The sequence below is a fragment of the Typopeltis vanoorti genome, chromosome 25 (assembly GCF_054136105.1).
Source record: "Typopeltis vanoorti isolate ZY-2024b chromosome 25, IOZ_Tvanoo_1.0, whole genome shotgun sequence".
Taxonomy (NCBI): Eukaryota; Metazoa; Arthropoda; class Arachnida; order Uropygi; family Thelyphonidae; genus Typopeltis; species Typopeltis vanoorti.
In genome coordinates, this window is record NC_143573.1 from 23073811 (window position 1) to 23100941 (window position 27131).

The 27131-nt window shown below is 33.5% G+C and overlaps 1 protein-coding gene across 1 annotated transcript in view; it reads left to right on the top strand.

Moving 5' to 3' along the window:
* Positions 1-27131, top strand: part of casp (Fas associated factor casp) — a 439916-nt gene that overhangs the window by 220472 nt on the left and 192313 nt on the right. The window contains exon 9 of the mRNA XM_090414528.1: positions 16734-16857. Coding sequence (XP_090270654.1) covers positions 16734-16857 — 124 coding nt within the window. The remainder of the gene's footprint in view (positions 1-16733; positions 16858-27131) is intronic.

Genomic DNA, 27131 nt, shown 5'->3' on the forward strand with positions numbered 1-27131 from the left:
CACATGGATACTTATGACAGATATACCAATTAGAAAAAAAAAAAATTCTTGCCGATAGTGTTGTCATCAGAACTTTTCAGACCATCCTCGTGATTCTTCATTGTTTTTTCAGCGATTCCCAAACTGTGAAGTGTACCTCCCTTGGGAGGTGTGAAGAATCTTTTAGTTGTACATTGTTACAATAAATTCACTTTCCCAAAATACTAGTTTCAAGTGAGTAACATGATAGTGGTGGTGGAAGAGGCATAAATATGGCTTTTGCTTATGCCAGATAGTTGAAGTTGCACACCTACAGATCGATTTGGATTTGATGGATGAAGCTGCTAAGGAGGATGATCTCATTGATCTACAGAGCAAATCTTGACCTAGGCAAAATTTGGTTAATCAAAATCTTGATATATTCTGGTGTTCCCAAATGGCTGGATACCCATTTGCTAATCCCATCTATATGAATATGGATTTTCAACATTAGTCAATGTGAAGACACAAAGTTTAGACATCTATTGGATGCCAGACATGATATTTGCCTAGCACTTTCAGAGGCTGTTCCTCAATCTTCTGTCCTAACTGGTTGAAAGCAGCAACGTCCATCTTGTTAAAGCAGTTATGGAGAATTATATAATTATTATTATTTTTTTTTTCATTTGAACATTTTTATTTTTTATATGGTCATTAAAAATAAAGTTCACTGTATTGTTTTCATTGTTCCTTTGAGATAATTTTATACTTTGATTTCTAGGGGAGGTGTGTACATTAAGATTACATTACAGGGAGGTGTGATGGCAAAAAGTTTGGAAACCCCTGTGATAGAGAAAATGAGAATACTCTTTATTTGAGAATATGTATAATACTTTGTTTTTTGTGACACACGATGCAGTGAAGATGAGTGGTAGGTAATGACTTATGTATAGGCTCTGTGATATACACCAAGTGAAAAGCCTTTTCAGCTTTTTATTTATTTTTTTATTTTATTTTATTTTTTATTAAATTAAAACATCTAGAAGGGTAGTTTCCCTTTATTTTCTAGTTTGAAAGTTTCTATTTATTTATTTTATTTTTTTGGAATGAGTTGATAGATGAAAGGAAATCATGTAAATTCACAGCATTTTATTTCTAGACAATGATAATGCCATCTACATATCTCCACCAAATTCAGTGTTTATGGTTTGTTGATGCTAGAAAACATAGTTCAAAATTTTCCATAAAATAGATTGGCACATGGAGGAGAGACAGGGGACTGCCCATTGCAATACCAGAAAGCTTATGTGGGCCAGACATACAGAAGTTTTGAAATAAGACAGGCAGAACACATTGGAGATGTCAACAACAACAGAGAAGATAACTCGGGCTTGGTGTTTTATTTTTCCATCATATCACAACATTAAGTGGAATAAGAGCTCCATGCCCTACGTAGAAGAAAACTTTACTGCTCGCAATATAAAAAAAGAAATGTTTCATGAGACACACTTAATAGGAAACAAGGGTTAATCCTGAGTGATATTTGAAAATCACTTATCAGATTTCTCCATACTTTGTACTTCAGCTTTTCAGCCAACTATCTGCACACATTGCTGAATTCTAGTATTGTTATAGTTCATGTTTGCCTTTATTGCATTTATTTTTAACCCAGAAGAAGCCACAGATATTAGTGGCAAAACTGGTAGGTTTCATCGTCTCTATATTCAGTGAATTATAAAATTTTATTTATAATTATATTTATGGTCAAAAATTGGTTCATGTGAAGTCAGTATTTATCCTTTTGAAGTTCATTTATTCATTTACTTCTAAAACCATTGCTAACAAGAATTAATCTTTCTTACAGCTCTGTCTATGCTCTTCAGTCTATGAAGAAGTGTATCTAACATAACCCCCAGATTCATAATTAAATTAGTTTGAGCACTGTCTTATATATAGTTGTTTTAGTGTTTTGAAAAATTTCTCACTTATTCCACATAAATTTATTCGCTTGCTATCACACCAGATGTGATATGATAGTCAAGCTGTTTATTTACTCATGCTGTTGTCTGTTTCATTTTTAGTTTGCCATCTTTTTTAAAAATTACTGAAATAGCTGAAATATATTTTTTTCAGTTGGTTGTCTCTTCAGGATGCAGCTGTTTAAAATGTTCCTGCCTATTTTCATTGTATTTTTATTGCTGATCATACCTAATTATTACAGCAGTTATGCAATAAAATTCAGAAGTCTTGCAGACCTGTGCTAGGATTTATTTAATACTGTAACATCATCTGCATAATGAATGGAACTGAGTTGAATATCTCTAATTTTGATATCAGGTTTAATGCCATTTCATAATGTGATCTGTTTAGATAATGAGTTGTAGTGGCAATAATGTGCACCCTTTGTCTCATACCTGTTTACCATCAAACCATCTTTCTACACCTCCTTCAATAACCGATGACATGCAATTCAAATATAGACTATATACAGTGTTTGTTTTCTAGAAAAAAAGGTGCAGATACTCACCATGAAGATGTTATTACAGCAACTTCCACACTTTTAACATATCCTCCGATATACCCTCATAGTCTCTAGATCACTTCTTGCTTTTAGTATCAACTGCAGAATGATGACTTCAGAGCAGCCCTGAGTCCACATTTGCTAGGGTTGAACTGAGTGAGAGGAGGTGCTACTATCCTGATGAATGTCAGTGTAGAAGTTGTCCGTACAAGCAGAGATGACCTAGATGAAGTTACTATAAGATTCATCTGAGAGAAAACCCCTTTCACATTTACTGGAAGATATTGCAATTGTGTCCAAAGTGCGCTTTAGAGGAAGTAGTATCCGGGACTTTATTTTCTTGAAGATATTCATGGAAACCGCGAACTGCTTCTCTTTCATTTAAGCGAAATTTGCATGCTAACTTTTTAATTTCAGCTTCATCAAATGTCAGATGCTTCTCAGGATTTTCTAGCCAATAATTTCTTGGAATCTAAGATCTTAGCACATTCAGGCAAATCAACATCATCTCCTTCAAGCAGATGCTACTATCATCTCTCCTTTCTCTGCTTTTCAACAGCAGATGAACTTTTGCAGGACTATGTCTTTCATTTTTGTGGAGCTCAATCCCTTAGAACTTCATGTTCTTCTGACTTTGAAGAGAAATACTGTAGTACGGACCAGGATTTTCAATTCTTTCTTCAAAAAGTTGATCAGTATTCTTTATCTTCCTGTCTGCTTTGTACAAGTCAATATTTCTCTCTTGTAAATCTCGACTTAGTTCACTAAGTTCTTGGAAAGCATCACACATAAGGCCCAAATCAAGAACAAACTCGCGTGACTTTATTTTTTTTTTAAAAGGCTCTCATAAAGAAAGCCATCTGTTTTGCTTCTGCCATCTTCTTTTGCTTCCAGAGAGTGATGGACAAGGGCTTCAAAGTCTTGCCACACTGCAGAAACAGTGTGAAAGCTAGATGCAACCCAGCGAGTGCTTAAAATTCTGCCAATTTTAAGAAGTTGAAGTTCTAGAATTGCTGCAAATTCCTGTAGTTCCCTAGCATTCTTAGGTGAAGTATGATAAGTCACATAAAGTTTGTTCATGAAACTCTTAAAGCAATTCACATTGTTCACAATTCAAAACAATGGCTAGCACAATGCCAGAAAATAACACTAGGAAACTTCTCTTGCATTAGCCTCCTTAAACCATTACTCAACAAAACAACATGGCTGCACCATCACAAGTTACAAAAAATAAATACTATTTTAAGTAATCTTGAGATAATCCTAAATACTCAAGATGACTAATTATAGAGTTCAGAATTCCTCTAGCAGTTACATCTGATTCGATCAAATCTAGGAAAAGACCCACACAGCTGAAAGTTCAGGAAGAACTACACGAACAATAACAATCAATGTTGTTGTGTTACTCACAGTTGTCGATTCATCAATAAGTAACAATATTTTGTTCTTGAAGTTCACTATATTGTATATTAATGTTTTTCTCATTTCATTTGAGATATGGCTCATGATGTTAACCACACTACTAGCCAAGACATCTATAAGCATCAAGGTTATCATGAATGCGAAGTGCATATTAAAATTTTAATACCATTGATATTACATTGAAATATATGATAGATACGAAGCGTATGAGAATGCATATTTGATCCATAATGGCCGGTAAGGTAGTTAATGCAAGCATTTGCAGAATGAAGAATATATCCCATATCTAGGTCATCAAGTTTTTTCAAAGTTATTAAATGATTGATTTCTCCTCGCAACTTTGTAAGCAATTCAAGACACTTTTCCTGTTACGTCTTTATTATGAGACAAAGTATTTAGGAAAACTTTCTATAATGTTCTGTTTTTTGCTTCAGATTTTATTTTTTGGCATACTTTGTATGCTGCACTCTCCTTATGATCGTAAATCTTTTTTGTTAATGACATTAGCTGATATTTGCTAGATTCTCCAAAACGATTGATTTTACCATTTGCCCACTCCGCTGAAAATTTCATTCCCATGTGTTTATCGATGGCAAGACTTCTGACATCATGACACGCTTTACAGCTCAACATTTTATTCTTGACATACAGCCACTCGTTTCTCTCGCAGAAGTCATTTTTCTGCAAAAGTGTCCAACATTCGGGTCAATCATTATCAGAATCTGCTTCCTTTTGACCACGTGGATCTTCGGTCTTGGTTTTGTGATCCTCTTCACGAAGTGTATTTTCAATACACTTGGTGAAGAGGATCACAAAACAATGCTAGTTTTCTGTTTTACAGGATCACAAGTAGACTCAACAATTTCTGCTTCTTCAGCCTTTCTTTTTTTTACTCATCGACGAACAATAACAATCAATATTGTTCTGTTACTCACAGTTGTCGATTCATCAATAAGTAACAATGTTTTGTTATAAAGTAACTACTTATTGTACTAATTTTGAACAATGATTGCACTGATTTAATTTAGATTAATTCAAAACTCACGTGAACACCTGTCTGTTGCAGAGTGAATATAGAACTGATAAACTGATATTATTATTTGACACCTCCACGGAATCCAAGGACTCATTGAGGGGTGGTACCTGCTCTACAACTCTGTCTCCACCATTCAATCACCAACTGACCGCAACTACACCAACGGCATCTACTTCCGGCCACCACCTGGATGTCTGTGATTGGAAACAGACAATCACAAACATCCAGGGCCGCATTTATACTTTTGGAGGCCCTAGGCACAAGATCATTATGAGGCCTCAAAAATAAGCATTTTTTTAGTTTATTGAAAAGAAAAGTCAACATTTCCATAATAACTAATTTTAATAATACAATACAACATTGGTATACATATATTTGTGTTTTAAAAAGGTATAAAAATAAATTTGTTCAAATTTAAATAAAAAAAATTAATAACTAAAAGTTTTTTTCTGGCTTTGGTTTTAGCAAATATATCTATAATGTCATCATAATCGAGTTCTTTACATGTGATTCAGTGCATAATAATGATAGGTCACTTGTTTAATTTTTGTGCAAGTTACTTCTTAAATAATTTTTTATCCGTTTCAACACTAAAAATGAGCATTCAGCACTTGCATTTGAAATAGGCATCGTCAAAAATATTTTTAAAATTGTTTCTATATTCGGAAAAGTAGACCTTAACCCACGTTTATAAATTTGTACATATTTTTAATTGAAGAATTTTCTTCCTTAATCATTATTAAAAATTGCTTAACTTTATCAATCAATTTTTCTCAGTCAATATCAGTCCGAAAAGTTTGTAAAATTTTGTTAATATTAGTCTTGTGCTTGTCTTGATCTACATCTTTCTTCAAAAAATTGCCAAACATATCTGTCTAAATAGCTCTTTGCTCTTTCTTTAATTTCCAAACTTAGTTTATTGCAAATGACATTAAATTAGCCATTAAAGACGAATTAATTCTGTTATGAAAATTTTGGAAATAAAATTTCATTTTGACACATGCACCTACACATATTTCGAAAGATAAACTGTAGGGAAAATATCGCTATTCAAAACTGCCACATAATATCGCTGATAATATGTACATAATAGTTGACTTCATAACTGCGGTTTATTTCGATTTATAGTGAGTGATTAGGGGGCATCTAAGAGAGAGTTGAAATGCAAAAACCTACAGATTACGTTATAAAAATTATGCGTTACATGATATGATTCAAGATTTACGTATGATTCTCTATAAAGCAAAATTTAAAAGTGCGAACCTTCGCACAATCTGTGAACTAACCTTCGAACTAAGATTATGAATAAAAAAGAAAACTTAATTTGGAGCAGATGGAGGCTGTATTCATTTTTAGACTTGGATTTTCATGAATTTATAAAATAATTGTTTGACAAAAATAATTATCTTCAATCAAGTTCTGGGAGAAGTTTTAAAAGAGGTATACCCTGAGTAGACATTTCGATACAAAATAAATAACGGAAAAACTCATGTAGAAAGATTATTTAATAGTATTGTAAAAATAATCATATTAAAAATTCTGAATATTTTTACGTATTAATTATGCTTGTTAGTTTTGTTTTCATACACGCAGTGTCTGCACTTGTGATGTGCTCGTTATGAAAATGTTATATTAGAAGTAACATGTAAAGAAGTAAAAAAAATTGATATACTTACTAAACTGAATATTTGTGTTACTTATAAGAAAGTTTGTTGTGGTTTAAAAATGTTGAATTTTGTGTTTTGTGAAAGACTTTCTCTTAGCGCTAATGGATACAGCGAGTCAGCCATTTTATTGCAGTGCGTAGTTTCTGACTTTTCTGGAGTGCACATGCTCCCGGAGAGGATTTGATGTGTGATTGACAGCTGACAAGGAAAGCGTTGCGTATCCAAGAAACGGTGGTAAACAAGAGAGTGTTCGGAAGTTTTTAGAAGACTGGCCGGTAAATATTCAAGTTCGAAGGAACTTGATTTTTTTGTGTGTGGCAATCGGAAGAAATTTTAGTGTATTCCGAAAAAGAAATAGTGGAATTAATAGGTTTCAAGGAGGAATAAGTAATGAATAAAAGGAAATCTTGAAACTGTAAGTTTTTTTAAAGTGGAAAAAGTTAAGACTGTCATTTAGTATTGTGAATGAAAGAAGAACTTGTTGCTTACATTCTAAAGTGAATGTTTTACTTAGAGAAAATATTGATAAGGAAGTTCTATAAGTATTAAGGATGCCTGAAAGTGAATGTTTAGAAAATATATTGATTAAGAAGATTTATAGGTAGTAAGGATGCCTGATCTGATGAGTATTGCTACTAAAGGGAAACAAGATTTAGTCAAGTAGACTTTTATGTGTGTTACATTGATTGATGAAAAGGATCCTGAAAATGAAGTACAGAGCTGTATAACTTCTGGGAAAGAGCCTTAACAGAAAGAGAAAAAGACTAGAATAAGTTTTTTGTGATTGTGAAAGAAAAAGTGTTTAGTCTTAAGAGTAAGTTTATATTTTTAAATAAGGCCTTGGATCCATATAATCTGTAGTTATAGTTATGTATTATTGCTAGAAGTGTATATATATTGTTTTAGTTTTATTAAATGTGTTTATTTTGTACTTGGTTTTGAGTCAATGATTAGTTGGATTCTGAAAGAGAGAGAGTTAAAGTCATTGCATTAATTGGAGTGAACTTTTGTGCAATACAATAACATATAGGGACACTCGGAGTCAAAATAAAAATAATTGTTAGTAAAAGAGATTTATATAATAAATCACCTCATAAGTATATAGTATAATTATTAACAAAGGCACAGCCGGTAGAGCAAATAGTTAATATACTATATATATATATATATATATATATATATATATATATATATATATATATATATATATATATATATATATATATATATATATATAAAAAAAAGAGGGAATATAATATATAAAAAATAACAATGGCGCAGCCAACAGGATTGGTTATGACCAAACTATTTTAGAATCCAAAAGGCAAATCTTGACTCAAAAAAAAAAACAAAAAAAATGGCTACAGAAAATAGTAATAATTGTAGTAAAGTTCCTTCAGTTAATGATGAAGTATTTTTTAGGTTAATAAATCCAACCTTAGTAATACCTTCTTTCTCAGATGATAGTAGTGAAAGCATAGCAACATTTTTTAGGTATGCAGAAAAAATTAAAGATTTAGGAAATTGGTCAGATTTTCACTTGTTAATTATACTTCGTAATAAATTGTTGGGAAAAGCCAAAACATTCTTAAACACATCTCCTTTACTAAGAGATACTGACAATTATGCAACCTTTAAAAGTTTGCTAATATCAGAATTTTCAAATGTAAGAGAATTAGGGCCTAACATTTGTAAGATTCAACAGTGTATCCAAGGTAATAAGGAATCTGTTTCTGAATATTATCATAGATTGTGGAGCATTGCTCATGGATTTAATATTTCATCTGAAGAGAAATCCTCTTTAGAATGGTTGCTCTTTAATCAATTTAGGCTTGGCCTTAAGGATAATTTAAAAGAAACAGCATATAAGAAAAAAGTTAGAAATCTTGAACAATGTTTTGAACTTGTTAAAGAAAAGGAAGAAAGATTTATATAGATATTTTTCATTCCTCAAGCAATAAGCAAGTAAATTCTTTTCAGTATAATCAAACTCATTCTCCTAGCATTGTGGGTACAGATAAAATGAGAGAAGAAAAGCTTCAAAAAAGTAAAGATGCAAATAAAAGGAAAAAGTCTAAGGAAACTTCTGTGAATTTTACTAAAGATATTCCAAAATCTGATTCCAGGGTAAAATTACATGATTTGGAAAAATATGAGGAACTGAAAACATTTATGAGTGAAGAAATAGAAAGACAACAGAGACCCATAGTACAAGGACAGGAACTTCTGTTTAAGATGATGTCGGATTTAACAATATCCAAAAATCTTACAGATAATCAGTCTTTTTCTTGTAAATCTGATGGCATTAACAGGAATAAAGCATCTCATAGAAGATACATTCCAAAATGTTTTAGATGCAATAAACAGTGTCATTTTGCTAAAGATTGTTATGTTAGAGATAGATCTTGTTTTCAAAATAAGAAATCGGAGAAGAAAAGTTAATTGGAATTAGTTATTATTCCAATATTATACTGGCAAGGACAGAAATGTCAAACTATTCACTAAACATGGGTAAAGCCAAAGACAGCTCTAACCATAAAAGAAAGTTTGATGTAGCATTAGCTCCTTATGCTAATGAAAGTAATCCTTTGACAGTTTTACAAGGATTTATTGAAGATGTACCTTGTGAAATCTTACTTGACACAGGTGCACATATTTCACTCGTTTCTTATAGCTTATTTAACAAAATTAAATCTCTAATTCCAAATGATATTTCAGTTTTAAGCAATCCAATTAAATTAAAAGGAATATTTGAATCTGAAATTTCAGCTTATAAGCAAATCAATGTCTTTATTTCAATTCCTTGTTTTCCATTGAAAGTTTCTCATCCATTAATTGTTCTTCCAGAATCTTCAAATCCAAATGTACAAATAATATTTGGAATTGATTTTCTGAAACGTCATGGGTTTGTGTGTAATTTTGTTGATAATACAGTATCATTGTGTGGAATAGAATGCTGTTTGGACAGGAAATCAGGTGACAGTGGAAAATTAGAGCAGTCTCCTGAAGTTTTTCTAGATACTAATGATGATGATCAAGTATTTAATATTGAGACTCTAAAGAATAAGGATCCTAGTTCACAAATTTGGGAAAAGGATAAGATTGTCCAAGCTCAGAAGGATGATCTCATACTAAAAACTATTTATGAAGCAGTATTGAAAGGTGAAACTCAGCTAGATACATTTTTGAATCTGGAAAACTTTTATTTAGATAAAGATGGGTTACTCTTATCTAGACAAATGGAAGATGGAAAGTTGAAGGTGAAAATATTGGCACCAACTGAAATGATTCCTTGGATTATGTATACTTTCCATGATTCTGACTTAGCAGGACACCAAGGGTTTTCTAAAACTTTGGAAAGAATAAAGGATCATTACATCTGGAAAGGTATGAAGAGTGATATACTCACTTATGTCAAATCATGCCATAAGTGCCAAATAAGATCCCCCTTTTAGAGGAAAAGCTCCTTTACAACCATTTCCAATTCCAACTAGACCATTTCAAGCTGTTGCTATTGATGTAGTAGGTCCACTACCAATTACTAAAAAAGGAAATAGGTATATTTTAGTAATCATAGACATGCTAACTAGATTTCCTGAAGCAGTATCAATGAAAGACCAATCTGCAAAAACTATTGCAAGAAAGTTTTTGAATATGATAGTTTGTAGATATGGAACTCCTCAGACCTTACTTTCAGATCAAGGAGCAAATTTCACATCTGAACTATTATTACAGTTATGTAAATTACTTAATGTTAAGAAGATTTTTACAACACCTTATCATCCGCAGTGTAATGGTATATGTGAAAGACTGAATAGAAACATAAAGCAAATACTTTCAAATTTGGCAAACACTAAAATGAATGATTGGGATACACATATTTCTCAAACATTATTTGCATGTAGATCTGCTTTTCATTCTGCTATCAAGGAAAAACCATCTTTTGCTTTATATGGTTTTGATCCAATTTTTCCTAATGAACTTGTTTCAGTTATTCCTAATACAGGATACAGTGATATAAATGAATATTTAGAATTAATAGTAGATAAGTTTTCCACTACTCATAGACTAGTAGGTGAAATAAGTAAATTAAGCTCAGAAAACTAGACAGTATATAAATCGTTTTAGAAAGTATAAGTCTTTTGTACCAGGTGATTTAGTATTGTTAGATGATAAATCTAGTATTAAAAGAGTTGGGAAATTAGGAAGGAAAGCCTTAGGTCCATTTAGAATTTTAGACAATTTTTCTCCTGTGAATTTTAGGATTCAAGATGTCAATAATCCTAGTAAAATTTTAAATGTATACTCTGATAGATTGAAAAGGTACTTTTTGGGAAATAAAAATTTAGTTACTTTAGGTGACAATATGAATAAAATATTGAAGGATGAATGTAGTTTTCCTAATACTAATTGTGAATCTTATTCAAGGTTAAATGATAGGAAAGGGAATAGATTTAATACTCATAATTCAAATATGCAGCGAAAGAAAAAATTAAATTTTGGTAAAATGAACCATAATGCAAGAAAATTTAGAAATCCCAAGACACATGTTTCAGATGATGTACAATGTAGGAATGATGATAATCAAATTGACTCTAACATTAATGAAAGTATAGCGGAATTTCATAGGTTGATAAATATAGGATTAAATAAGAAAAGGGAAGTTAAAGATACCTCAAATTTAGGAAGGATAAGGAATCCCAGAAACTTGTAGAATCTCAAAAACCTGTAGAAATTGATTCTGATAGTGATGATTCTGTAGATTTAGGAACATAATTCAAGTAGTTTAAATGAAATATTTGAAAGGTATAAAAATGAAATTTGTAAGTATACTAATTTAGAAGAAGAAAATTCAGAATTATCTCTAGCGTCAGATGATTCTGAAACTAGTGATTCAGAAGGTATACATAATGATCAGCAAGAATCACATTATATTTTAATATCTAGAAATAAACATTAAAAGTTTGTTTAGATATAGGTTAAATATTAAAAAAAATTTTTTTTCACAGAAAATGAAACTGATATTAAAAATTCTGAATATTTTTACGTATAATTATGCTTGTTAGTTTTGTTTTCATACACGCAGTGTCTGCACTTGTGATGTGCTCGTTATGAAAATGTTATATTAGAAGTAACATGTAAAGAAGTAAAAATATTGATGTACTTACTAAACTGAATATTTGTGTTACTTATAAGAAAGTTTGTTGTGGTTTAAAAAATGTTGAATTTTGTGTTTTGTGAAAGACTTTCTCTTAGCACTAATGGATACAGCGAGTCAGCCATTTTATTGCAGTGCGTAGTTTCTGACTTTTGTGGAGTGCGCATGCTCCCGGAGAGGATTTGATGTGTGATTGACAGCTGACAAGGAAAGCGTTGCGTATCCAAGTAACGGCTGTAAACAAGAGAGCGTTCGGAAGTTTTTTAGAACACTGGCCAGAAAATATTCAAGTTGGAAGGAACTTGATTTTTTTGTGTGTGGCAGTCGGAAGAAATTTTATAGTGTATTCCGAAAAAGGAATAGTGGAAATAATAGGTTTCAAGGAGGAATAAGTAATGAATAAAAGGGAATCTTGAAACTGTAAGTTTTTTTAAAGTGGAAAAAGTTAAGACTGTCATTTAGTATTGTGAATGAAAGAAGAACTTGTTGCTTACATTCTAAAGTGAATGTTTTTCTTAGAGAAAATATTGATAAAGAAGTTTTATAAGTATTAAGGATGCTTGAAAGTGAATGTTTAGAAAATATATTGATTAAGAAGATTTATAGGTATTAAGGATGCATGATCTGATGAGTATTGCTACTAAAAGGAAACAAGATTTAGTCAAGAAGACTTTTATGTGTGTTACATTGATTTATGAAAAGGATCCTGAAAATGAAGTACAGAGCTGTATAACTTCTGGAAAAGAGCCTTAACAGAAAGAGAAAAAGACTGTGAACATTTTTTTGTGATTGTGAAAGAAAAAGTGTTTAGTCTTAAGAGTAAGTTTATATTTTTAAATAAGGCCTTGGATCCATATAATCTGTAGTTATAGTTATGTATTATTGCTAGAAGTGTATATATATTGTTTTAGTTTTATTAAATGTGTTTATTTTGTGGTTTTGAGTCAATGATTAGTTGGATTCTGAAAGAGATAGTTAAAGTCATTGCACCAATTGGAGTGAACTTTTGTGCAATACAATAACATATAGGGACACTCGGAATCAAAATAAAAATAATTGTTAGTAAAAGAGATTTATATAATAAATCACCTCATAAGTATATAGTATAATTATTAACAAAGGCACAGCCGGTAGACTAAATAGTTAATATACTATAGAGGGAACAAAAATAAAGAAGAATAAAAATAACAGTATAATTTTCACCTGTGTGTCACAGGCATCTTCAGTACATTAAGCTCAAAATTAAACACTAACTGACAATTCCAAAAATGTGCCACCTAAGTAGCTGGTGTAAGATAACTGAAAAGGTCAATAACTTTCCCAAAAAAAAAAAAAAAAAAAAAATTAATACAATAAAAAGTTAGGAAAGGTTAGCTGATTTGTAAAGTACTATCTCCCATAAAGGGGATAGACGTAAGCTGTCGGATCTGTTTAAGTTAGGAGAATGAAGTAGAGTTTCACATGTTTCTTTATAAAGGTGTTCCATGAAAAACTGACTTTTGTGAAGAACTCTTGTCTTTCTCCAATGAACTCTGTGTAACGCACATTACTATTCCTTATGTACAAGGCATCAGTGAACGTATAGCAAAAGTTTTAAAACCACTGAATATTTTTGTTGCCTTTTGACCGTTTAGAAAAATCTTCACCTTTCTCACTTCTCCTAAGGACAAGCTTCCACATCTTAATCATCCAGGTGTCTACCAGATTCTGTGCTCTTGTGGATTATCTTATTTCAGACAAACGGGAAGATCTGCCTCTATTCGGCTAGAAGAACACCAATCTTATATTGAATACGTTAAACCTGAAAAGTCTGGACTTTCTGAACATGCCATCTTCACTAGACACAGAGGTCATTGGAGAAAGACGAGTTCTTCACAAAAGTCAGTTTCTCATGGAACGCCTTTATAAAGAAACATGTGAAACTCTACTTCATTCTCCTAACTTAAATAGATCCGACGGCTTACGTCTATCCCCTTTATAGGAGATAGTACTTTACAAATCAGCTAATCTTTCCTAACTTTTTATGGTATTAATTTTTTTTTTTTTTTTTTGAAAGTTATTGACCTTTTCAGTTATCTTACACCAGCTACTTAGGTGGCGCTTTTTGGAATTGTCAAGTTAGTGTTTAATTTTGAGCTTAATGTACTGAAGATGCCTGTGACACACAGGCAAAAATTATACTATTAAATAATCTTTCTACATGAGTTTTTTCCATTATTTATTTTGTATCGATAAGTTCTGGGAGAATTTTAAAATATATTGGCGATTAAAATAATTAGCAAAAAAGTTGATAGTGACATTGATCTTCCAAAGTGATACAATATGAAGTGAAGAAAGTATGAAAGGATTTATTTTTTTTTGCGCTGGCATTAAAAACTATAATTATATGATAAAAACAAGCAGCAAGAAATGAATATAACTCATAGGTATTTAGTCTGATATAACTTAGATTCTGGTTACTGAGCAAACGGCAAGCAACTGCGTTTCTTGCTGTAGGCAACTGAACATAGCTACTACACATGCCAGGTAATCTAAGTGTTCCTTTCAGCATAAAGGATTATTGCCCCTTCTAATGGATGTGACAGTCAAACTGCACTTCTTATGTTCTTTCTTTCAACAGATGGACAGAATATTATCCAGGTTTGCTGGACGTGTATATATGTATAGCAAAGAAATGGTATGCTTACATACATGAATTTTATGGAATACAGGAGTTCCTGTTAGTTTTATATTCTAAGGAAAGAACAATGTATTTCAAATGGAAGCAGGAGGCCTTACAAATTTTTCAGCAGCCTCTGGTTTTTATATTATGAATTTAATATTTAAAAATAAGTATTTTATTTTGCAACTATAACTATGCTATTTTTTTATTGTTCTTTATGAGGAGTAAGGTTTTAAAATGTGGCCTCCATAGAGAATGAGGCCCCCAGCAGGGCAGTGTTTACCCTAATGGTAAATGCAGCCCTGTAAACATCCATGCCCATGGTGGGATTTGAACCTGCAACCTTTTGGCTGGAGAGCAGATACACTATCCACTCAGCCAACCAGGCCAGCGATATATTGAAAGCAATCGGAAGTGAACACAACTTCCTGTTTCCGGTTGTGTACAAACTTGTGAAACAGGAAAGCAGGGTACCAACTTATGAGTAATCAAAACTGAAAATTCAATTCGTGAACACAGTACCATCTACCAGAATATTTATAATACATTTTACTGTCAATAAATCACAAATTTTTAAAAACTTGTTAGAAAAAAGGTGACCGTACTGCTTACTGTTGCATATATTGCCAGAAAAAATGCACTGACTATATATATATATATATATATATATTGCTTCATGTAATTTCCCATTTTTCACCTTATAATTGTATGTAGTGCTTTGAACAACTTTTGTCTTGTCATTATGATTGTTCATTAATACTGGTGTATTAATGTACAATCATAGTTACTGTTTGGGTAATATGGAGACCTTATTACAGGTTAACCTATGACCTGTAATTTGAATGCAGAAATGCTGTCTGGTCGGTTAGCCAGCCAACAGCCACCAAGTTTATTAATAACATCAGCTTATTTGGATAATAAATGCTTATCTCTGCCAAGCAGTCTTGATTTAGCTGTTTAAATGATGTTCTAGCTGTTAATGTTGTTCATTGTCTGGTCATCAACCATCACCTTTGTTATTAGAGGCCTAAAGCCACTTCAGAGCAGTGGTTCAGGATTCTTTACTCTCTCCCTTCTCAAATGCAGTGTGGGTGACCCTTTCAGTGACATGCCAGATATGTCTGGGTCCCCAGACGTTCCCCATTCAGGTTACAGTTTCAAAATGGTTCTGCAGGCCAGCTGTTAAACCCTACTGTTTAACTTTCCTCCCTACATACAGTGAAGGACAGGTACAATTTATTGAAATATATTTATACTTCTGATCACAAAATATCTCCCACCAAAAACATTCCAAAAGGAAACATAAAACGATAAAAATCCAACCGATAAGAATAAAACAAACTCTTCTTTCATTTCAATATCCACACACATTTTTTTTGTTGTTCTCAACAGCAACTTGAAGTAATGTGCACCACCATCTGTAATCATCAAACCTAACTTTTTTTTTATTCCTTATGGTAATTCTGCCACAAAGGCACACTTGTGCATTCACCATAACTGACATTCCATCTCATAAAATGCAAAAATCTTGAAAATCTTCTCCTTCCAAAGGCTATAACCTTTAACTGTTCAAAAGAACACAGCAACAGATTTCTTTGTTCTTATCATCTTACCCACATTTGGGACTTGATGTGCTATTGGTCTTTCAACCTTTCATTTGTGTTATATATAAATTCTCCAAATAGTAAGGATATATATTGAGACCGAATTTATAAAGAATACCAAGAATGTGTGCAAAGAAAATTCATGGGAAACAAGCCAAGAGCGAGATCACATTATAGGTCTGGAGACCAGATAAAAGAAGATTTAGAAAAAAAAGAAACTTGAGCTGGAACATTGTTCATGAAGAACAAATATGGAAGGATAGAAAAAAAAGGAGAATTTTGATCTGCCTGACCTGACAGTTTCTTTTGGAGGGACGGTTGTTGATGATGAAACAAGTTTACTATTACTTGTAGACAAGAGTGAATTTATTAGGGAATGGAGAGGAAATAAAATAATTGCATAATATATTATTGCGTCATGAAATTGTTAAATATAAATGGTTTTTGTGTGTAAAGAAAGTTTTTCTGTTTCTCAAATTAAAAATCATTAAATTACATTGAGCCTTATTAGCTTATATATTTTTGACTATTAAAATTTATTCATTTCAATCTAATGAGTAAACCTTCATTTAGTTCATGTTCTTCATGGTGTTTTGAATTATACATGGTTGGCCATCAGTGATGGCAGCGATGATGTTTATATTAGTAAATGTATATAATTTCTCTAATCTGCATATATATTTTTGCATCTGTTTTTTTTTCCAGCATGTTGTAAATCTGTCATCAAGTGAAAGCAGTGATAATGATTTTGAGGATGCAAATGAATGTTTTGGTGTTGATGATGATATTTTTCATGCTGGAGCAACATCAAAGAAAGTGCAACCACTCAGTAAGAATCTTTCTGATATTGGAATAAATGTTTATTTTTGAGAATGAAGATATTCATTTTTTTTAAGTGATTTTGTTCTTTAATAATTGCACACAATGGACAAAACAAATCCTGATCTAACTTGAACAGGAAAAAAGAAAAAAAAAAAAACCCTCCATATCCTAAGATATATATTTATTCTTGCATTAATAATTTTTCACCAAAAGTTTTCTTTTTGACATTTGAAGGAATCCATGAAAGTAAACTCAGAATTATCTGAGATATCAAATTATATTATCGGTTATATGTGAAGAGAAAAGCAACGATTTTGAAAATTTGACATGTATGAGCGGAAGTTATTCAGTATATCTAACTAGTCAAAATCAGACATGTCTATATCAATTTTATTTAGAAAACACACACAGAGGTTAATATTGGGTGCTTCTACCGGGAAACTTGAGTCTGTCTAGAATGGCAATTATATGAACTCTACAAATCATCTAAATTCATATTCATGCCTTGACAATACATGTTACTATTACCAAATGTGTTTGCGCTTGGTTTTCTGCATTTGAAAGTAAAACTGTGTCACCTAGTTCTACAGCTGCAGGATTGTGACTAAATTGTAACATAAATGACAAAGTTTCGTGGATCTATTACTGTTGTGGGAAAGAAAAGCTGTATTTTGAATGTAATCACATTAAAGAATTATGAGTAATTTGTACTACCAAGTCATCACAAGTGAGACAAGAAAGAGTATGTACCCCTCCCCCTCTTTTCCCACACAAACTTAGATATTTGCTTGGGTATATTTTCTCATGGCATATCTTCTTGCTCTTTTCTTCATTCTGGTGAACAATATTCTGCTACAGACTAGACTAGGCCCAGTGTGGAGCATCGCAGTGTAGTAGCAGAAGAACCCCCACGTAGAACCACACAGTTTTGTATGATGTTATCACGGGTTCTGATCTTTAAAGAGATATTTTCCAGATGTCTTTTGAAAGATAGTGTTCTATCCAAGGTAACAACCAGATATTTAGGGAAATCTTGGTGCTGCAGCATTGTGTTGTTAAAGCTGACCTAATGTTTCCTATTTGCCAGTTTATTTTTTAGGTGAAAAGAGCTAACTTTGGCCTTATTGAGGTTTGGTGCTAGTCTCCATTTTTGAAAGTATTTGAAAGGTTCTAAGGTCATTTGTGAGAATATTTTCAGTTACCTCGATGTTCTTGTGTTGGGTGGCAAGGGATGAAGATATTTATCAGAAGTTTTTGGCATGTTAATGATGGCATATAGTTCCTAGACATATAATTTTGTTTTGCCTGATTTTTCCATGAATAATATGATTGAAAAAAACAGAATTGAAACAGTTTGACAAATTTTAATAGATATCCTAGATATTTGATTTCATTAAATTACATCAGATCAGTGAAGAATTAATATAAGTTTGTTTCATTTTGCCAGTGGAAGAAAATCTTCAGGATGAATGCAATGACAAATACAGATCAATACTTAGCAGTAGAAAAAGTTATCAGAAATTTGGAAAGGCAGTTAATATTCAGTCAGAAATGCAAGAATGATAACACAGCATAATTCAATCAGTTGAATTCTGTAAGTATGTAGTATCATTGATCAGGACATTAGTAAAAAGTAATGTCCCAATCAATGATACTATTCTCTTCTCTTAAGAAACATATTTCTGCCCGATATCCGATATTTCAGCCCTCTTTGCCCATGTATTCTGCTCTGGGTATTTTGTGTGGCAAAATAATTTTTACCTACAAAAAAGAAGGTATAAACATGGTCTCACCACTATCCCTCCCTCAATAGCTAACTTTTACATGGAAGACTTTGAGCAATGAGCATATTCTCCGGGGGGGAGAGTCTTTCCCTTGGTTCCATTTTTTTTTTTTCGTTAGTTTTCTCTTGCTCACATTGTCTAGATGCTTGGTTTCTACATTGGTTAGTTTAACTCCACAGTTCTTTGGCCATCCATTTCCAAGCTTTCCTCAGAGTTACTTTCATCCTTTACCTTATCCAATCCTGACATGGTTCAGGTAGAGACTCTACCTTTGAGACTGTAACATTCTGAGATTCTTTCTGAGGGGACTCAACCACCCCACAAACCTTATCTATCTGTGAGACTATATTTTTACCTTCCCTCACCTTATGATTCTCCCTGTTAAGGTGTTTTCTACCAATGAGCCAAACTTCATTTCGAGAGAAATCTCATGAGAAGTTATGTCTCTCTAGGAAGTTAGTTCTTAATATTATTTGAAACTGTTGGTGGGATGCCTTAGGGAGGACTAGCAATTCCTGCCAAACCCACATATCAAATTCTGGCATGTATAATCTTAGTCTAACCTTCTTGTTTACATGCACTTGGGATGTTGATATCCATGATATCTTGATGGGTTCCCTGAGATTGCGAATTCCCCGCCATATACGTGATCGTATCTTCTGGAAGTAGTTTCCTGAAATGACTGAGGCTTGGGAACCGGTATCCAACAGCATGTTACACTGGGATCCCTGTATCTCACCCTTGACTGTTATCTTTGATTGTGAAGGCTTTGTGTAGCTCCTATTTCCTCTGGTGTTACTACAGGACGTTTGTCCAAAGTTTGCCTCTCTGTTGTTATTCCAAGGGGGCCTTCTATTTGATAGACAATTCCTGGCAATATGCCCAATCTTATTGCATTTGAAACATGTGGGGGGTTCCCTATATTCCCTCTGAACACGCTTGTCCTGTGGTTTTGAGTTGTAGAAGTTGTGATTTTGCTCAGCCATTTGTTCTAATTTTGCCATCATGCTATCAATTTTACTAAGCATAGTTATACAGGAGGTAGAAAAACTGGCTCTGTTTTTCTACCTCCTGTATAACTACTTCTTTTATTCCCTCTGCATGCAAGATACTGGGCTCTGAGGCTTTGACTGATGTGATAGCCAGCTGTTGCAATACAGCATCCAGTCTATCCATCACAGGTTGCTGTAATTTTGTCACCTCATGCCTAATCATGGAACATACCTCCTCTCTGTTAGTCAGATCCTTCTTCTCAGACATAATACTCTCCTTTCCATCTGACCCTAAGTTAAAATTGATGGTCTTGTGTACTTCATTATTCCTTTGAGTTCTAGTCATCCCCTTTTCTCTCTTTGTCTCTATCTCTGACTTATGCGGGTCCCCTGAACTACTATTTTCCTTAATGATGTTTATGTTGCATAACTTGGATGTGGGACAAATGTCTCCAAGCACCTGTTCCTTTTCCCTTACAGCTTTATAGCAATCCTCAAGATTTGTGATTCTCTTCTTGTATGCTGTCTCTCTTAACTCTGGCTTCAGTCCCTGCTTAAATTGAAGGAAAATTCCCCAGTCTAGGTGAGATTTATCTTCACTTGAAATGCTAAGACTGTTGGCCAATGTCAGCAGACAATAGTAATAGTCAGTCACACTTTCCCTGTCCTTTTGGGAGCTTTCTTGTAATTTCCATAGATTTGGTCCTATACTTCTAAGCTTTGAAAACTGTGAGATCAGCGTCTCCTTGAATTTGGTGTATTCTAGCATTTCCTTTAAAATAGGAGAGGAATATAGGAAGGTTTTAGCCTTTCCCACTAATTTACTCCTGAGTAATATTAGCAACTGGAAGTCGGACCAGTTAGCTAATACTCTCAGTTTCTCGATGTAAGAGAAAAAGGCCAATACATCGTCATTGTCCCTCGAGAGAATTGCAGGAATACTTGTTGGGGATTTACTGTTCTAAAAAACTCAATGTCGTCCATCCCAGTGCTAGAAGGGAGTGCCATAATGACTTATCAGTTACAAAATTCTTAGTTCTGTACTCAAAATTTTCAAAATTCAATCTTGCCTGTCTTGACCTACAACTTGCTCACTTGGATTTAATGGGTTCTATATATTTCTCGTTATTAAATCAAATCCTGTCGGCAGCGCCATTTTGTTTTGTCTACTCTCTTATGTTTTGGGCCCTCCTTTTATCTCTTATATGTATATATTACTTTATTCCACCTTTCTCTCAATAATTCCTATATTTTCTTTTCATATTACTTATTTAATACCATTTACTTTAATCTCCTATCTCACTTAGCTTAACTCAGGCCGAGTCCCTGACAAGAATGAAGCTGTTGATTTGTGAGACAAAGAAAATGCAAATGGCAGATGCCTATTTCTTTGTCTCAGCACTGGTTCTAACTCCTTATTCAAATTCAGAGAAATTTATTTTATTTTCGCTGCACCACCCTGAATCCTAGATTATACTAAACTTGTATGAGCAAGGAGTTAGAATAGTCAGCATTCACTCTTATCAACTATATTTTTCCAACTTGCAGTCATGACCCAATATTATCTATTCTCCCGCCTTTTTAGGTTCGCTAAATTTTATGAGCAAGTGCAATAGGTTTTAAGTTCAGGCAGTACAACATTTATATTTAAGCAAAACATTTAATTTCAAGAAAATTACATATAATACACGTTATAACACTGAATCAATCAAACAATCAAAGCTAGGTAGAGAATTAGCACTCATATATACAATTTCTTTATCCTTTCTATAAATCTCAATCTGAAACATATTTAATACACTTAGTCTCGTTGTACTGCTCTAGTTAATCAATTCCATTCTCAATATGAATCAAATTCTATTCTCATTCTCTGACAATCCTATTCAATATATATATATATATAACAGACTTAATTAAGAACTCGAATAAATCTCTCTCTCAAGGTTAATTCATGAAACAACTTTCTGTATCTCTTTCAATTTTAGCAGTAATTTCTAGATTCTATCTGCCACATAAACTTTGCGTACAATATTCTGTTTCATTCTCAGTCTATCAATATACTGTCCTAAGAGTCTCTCGTAGCACATTACAATAAAATCTTCCTAATCATTTCCACTAGATAGAAGATATAAAATTTTGCACCGTACCAATTGCTGGTATGTTACTTTGGCCGCTTCCTTATCTCGTCAGATATCTGCCTTCTACGGCTACTTTACTTCACGCATTCTCAGGATGTTCACTACAGATCCCCTCTGTACTTCATAGTTGGATATTTCTGTAGTCTTCCACAAATATAGTTTGCTGGGCTAGTTTCCATCTGGCAGGCTTCCTGGTCATTCTTCCGATATCTCCTTGAACAAAGGAAAACCACGAGGCTTCGCACCAGCCGAACCTCCGAGGGCACAGAAACGCAGCAGCAGGAAAACGTATAAAAGCCTCGTCTCCAGCGTTAGATGCACTTTTAAGCGTTGCCCCACTCCTTTCTCTTTCGTCATCGACATCTATGTCATCTTTCTTCACGGCACAGCGCCGCATGCGGAATCCTCTCGTAACTTATGGAGTGGGGGGGGGGAAGCACTGTGCTTACTAATGGATATGCCTGTACACTGTATTACGTGTTTCTGAAGTCGGCCATTTCGCATTTTTGAATATTATTTCTCTCCTAGCAATTGTCAGGTACTTACATAGTATTTGAGACTAAGTAGCCATACATAATAAAATTTCACAATACAATATAAGATAAAAGACATAAAACTAAATTAAGATTGCTATACAATTGCTTATTCATTTCTGAAAAAATCATTACTTGCTCCAAGAGAGAGAGAGAGAACTATGTTAAGTCCGAATGAAACGTAATTTTCTTTGATATTTTGTTTCACTTCGACTTAACACAGGTCAGAGCTAGATAACAGGGAGGAGACTTTTATGTAGCCTTTTAAGGAATGTGAAGAACCAACAAGTATGTCCAGTCTTCACTTTCTCTTGCTGCACCCCATCAGTAGCATTTCTATCTTGATACTGAATGAAGGAGGGTGGGCTGGCAATTTAGGATTTAGCTGATTAAACTGAATTCTGTATTGGTTTAAACGAGAAGACAGTGATGATACAAAAATATGGAATGTCATGCTCACTGGGCATCTCCAGATTAAATGACCAGTCACAGAACTGGGTAAAGCAAAAAGTCAGGTATTGAACAAACTCCAGTTCAATATAAGCAAAATTGAAAATAGAGAAAATCGATATAAGTTTCAACAGAAAATAAGTGGAAATGGTAGAAGAATTAAGAGAAATATCGTGTCAATGAAATTGGCATTACCAAAATGAAGATAGAAATAGAATTTCTCTAAATAACAAATACGAGATGTTATATTCAGGGAATGATGATCACGCAAATGAAGTAGGAGGTATAGTATTTAACACTGAACATGAGGATAATCTTCTTAAATGGATACAGTTTCAAGTAGAGTGATGTAAACAAAGATCAAAATGAGGAGCTGAATAATGACTTATTTGTGCCCATGTTCCCTCAGAAGGTTCTACTAAATAAAAGTTATCATCTTTAAGTCATTAGAGAAGGTAGCAGACATAAAGTTGATCCTTATTAGAAATCTGAACAGTATAGTAGGAAATAAATACTAGGTATAATTTTTTTTGTGAAAATTTGGTGTAAAAGATTAAAGCGGGGTGCTTAAGGGTCAAAGCTGTATAATTGAGAGGAGACCTCCACATAGCCTTTAAAGGAATGCGGAGAACCGACCAGAGCTTCTGACCTAATGTCCAATCTCACCTTCTCGTGGTGCACCTTGTTGGGTATCTACCTGGATACTGAACGAACGAGGATGGGCTGGCAATTTGGGAATTAGCCAACCAAATTGTATTCCTATAGGTTAAACCAAAATACAAAATGATGGTACGACATAACAAAATTTCATGCCGGCTGGGGCGTCGCCCGGTTAAACAAGGCCCCCGTGTTTTCCCAGGGAACCAGGGTGAACAGCGAAAAGTCAGCTACTGGAACAAATCTGAAAACACCCTCCAACTCAACATCACGAGAGTTAAAGATTGGTACTATCAACATAAGAAGCCAGAATGGCAAAGAAATGGAGCTAGCAGAGGAATTAGATAAGTACCAGATTGACATAATAGGGATGACTGAAACAAAAAAGACAAAAACTCGTGAGATCTTTCTGAGCAATAAATACAAAATGTTATATTCAGGCAATGACAATCAATGAAAAGGAGTAGCCATAGTATTGAACACAAAATAAGAGGCTCATCTTCTTGAATGGCAGGCAGTGTCAAGGAGAGTGATTTGGGCATATATCAAAATGGGGAACTGGACAATGAGACTTATTTCTGCCTATGGTCCCACAGAAGTTCTACTAAGGTAGAAGTGGAGGAATTTTTTGAGGCTCTAGAGAAAGCTAATGACACAATGAAAAAGGAAAAGTTAGTCCTTGTTGGGGATCTAAATAGCAGAGTAGGAAGTGATTGTCAGACATACAAAAATGTTTTGAGAAAATTTGGAGAAAAGAGCAAAGCTAATAATAATGGCAAATACCTGTTGGATTTCTGCTCAGAACATGAATTGGTTATTACTAACACCATGTTCCAACATAAAAATGTGCACAAATTCACATGGAGAGAAGAAGCAAGGAATAAGAAAAGTCTCATTGAGTATGTTATTGTTGACAGTGATGTTTTCTCCCTTGTGCAGGACACCAGAGTGTACAGAGGATTTGAAATTGGAAGTGATCACTATTTAGTCTTGAGCAGGATAAAATTGAATTTCATATTGAAAAGAATAACATGTAAGAAAGTTTTAAAGCGAATAAAAGTTGAGCAGGCTCTCAGATGTAAACTGTAGACTAAAATACACAAAGATTATTGAAGAAAAAATGAAAGAGTTTGAGAACAGGAACCAAACCTTGGAGATTCAGTGGCAAGCTTTGAAGCCCTGATTGATTCAGCTAGAGAGGCATGTGGCGAAGTTGTCTGCAAGGATAGAAAAATTAGAACTCCATGGTGGACACAGGAAGTTAAAGAGGCAGTGAAGGAAAAGAAGAAAGCATATCAAAAGTTCCTGGCAAATAAGTCAGCTTTTACTCTTACAGAATACAGAGACAAATGTAAGAAAGCTAAACAGTGTGTAAAACTAGCTAAACAAAAGTCATGGGAGGACTTTGGCAAGAACATAGAAAATAAATATCAAGAAGGTGGCAAAATATTCTGGAGGTTGTTGAAGAAGCTTAGAAATGGAGGAAAGAGTGCTGTAAAAGAAGTTATAGATGATAAAGGTGACATCAATTATAGATGATATAGGTGGATTGATACGGTACAAAGTGCCTTAGATGATAGAAATATAAGATCTGATAATGTTGGAGTCTTGACAAGTAACAGACTGATTTGGAGGAAAATTGTAGATAGGAAATTAATAATGATGTAATTTTTTTCATGTAGTACTATCATATCCTGCACACCCCTTGAGGGTACATGGCAGGAATTTGATGATGATAATGAGAGATCAGTAGAGAGAAATATAACTGAGAGGAAATCTTTGTATGAAGGGAGTATTTGAGAGAAGCAGAATAAGACTGCAATAAATCGAATGGGGATTAAGTGGATGAGTAGAGATATAAGCAAGATTTGGGGAAAAAAAGTGAGTCGATTGTTTATGCAGGAACAAATGATTTGAAAGAGGAGTAATATTCAGTGAGCAAGGATATGCAAGATTTGTTAAAAGAAAAAAAAAATGAAGAGTAAGAAAATAAAGATTGCGAGTCTGCTGCCTTGGTATGATAGGACAGAATTCAGAAGGGCCATGATTTCTAATGAAAAGATTGTGCTGGAGGAATGATGTGTAGTTTATGAATGTATGGAGTGAATTTGATAGATAGGACTTTTCGGACATATGAGTGAGAAAACTTGTCACATGCTCTAACATCAAAAATGTTGTTTGAGGATAAAAATACTTAACATAATACGTATTATATATGCCTGATGGACTACATTCGAGTGGTTTTGGAGTGGATGTTTGGCAAAAGTGGTTGTCTAGCAAGAGTTTGGAAGTGCAAAACCAGGAAAACTAGGGATATTTCTCTATTAGTACGTGTGTGTACAGTAACGATTATGTAATGCTGAATGAGATTTCAGTTTTCAGATTCGAATGGGTTAGTAATAATGACATTCACGAGGGTAATTGTGGGTACATGGGAAGATTTTTTTTTTTTTCAAAAGTCTGAAATGTGGAAAGGCAGCTGGAGTACGAATATCAAATTTACGAATATTATATTTGACCAGAAATGCTCATGTGTGGAAGTATAAAAGTCTTGCAGTGGCTGCATTGCATAGTTCAGAAGACCTGGACAGAGGGACGAATTCCAGATAATTGGAGTAGAGCTCTCATAGTACCCATATATAAAAAGGGAAATAAAACTGAATGTGAGAATTATTTCCCTACTGAATGTTCCTGGCAAGATCTATGCAAATATACTTTAGAAATGGTTGAGAAGGATTGTGGAAGGAAGGCTTGGTGAAGAACAAACTGGTTTCAGGCCGAATAGAGGCTGTCAAGATCAGATTTTCACTTCATGACAAATAGTTAGTTGAGAAATCGTGGGAATATAACAAAGATACGTATTTAAGTTTTGTAGATCTGGAAAAAGCATATGACAAGGTGCAAGAGAAAAGCTATTGAAAACACTGCAGTTGTATGGTGTCAGTGGGGCATTATATCAAGCAATACTTAGTCTTTATTTGAGTTGTAAATCAGCAGTTAGAATTGAAGGAAGTACAGAAAGATAGTTTAATGTTAAATCTAGTGTCAGGCAAGGATGTACATTATCTCCTCTGTTATTCATTATAGGATCACATTATGAAGGAAAGTGGTATTAAACCTGATATCAAAATTGGAGATGTTAATCTCAGCTCTTTATTTTATGCAGATGATGTCATTCCTAAGTAAATCCAGTACAAGACTGCAAGATTTCCTTACTAAATTGAATAAAACTGTTGTAATAAATTTGGTATGAAAATGAGCAATAAGACAAAGACAATGAAAATAGGCAGAAACATTGAAAATATCAACTGTATTGTGAATGGAGAATTTATAGAACAAGTAAAACATTTTAGCTACTTAGGCACAATTTTTAGTAAATATGGAAATAGACAACAGGATCAACAAAGCTGGTATAGTAGGAAGTCAACTGAATAAATCTATATCGAATAAGAGAGAAATTAGTCAAAACACTAAATTAGCTATATGTAAGACAGTGTTCAAACCAATTTTAACTTATAGATCTGAGAGCTGTGTTAGAAATAAAACAGTTGACTAGAGACTATAAATATGGGATTAGGGGTTGAACAGATGGCATTATCATCATCATCATCAAATTCCTGCCATGTACCCTCAAGGGGTGTACAGGATATGACAGTACTACATGAAAAAATTCCATCATTACTAACTTCCTATCTACAATTTTCCTCCAAATCAGTCTGTTACTTGT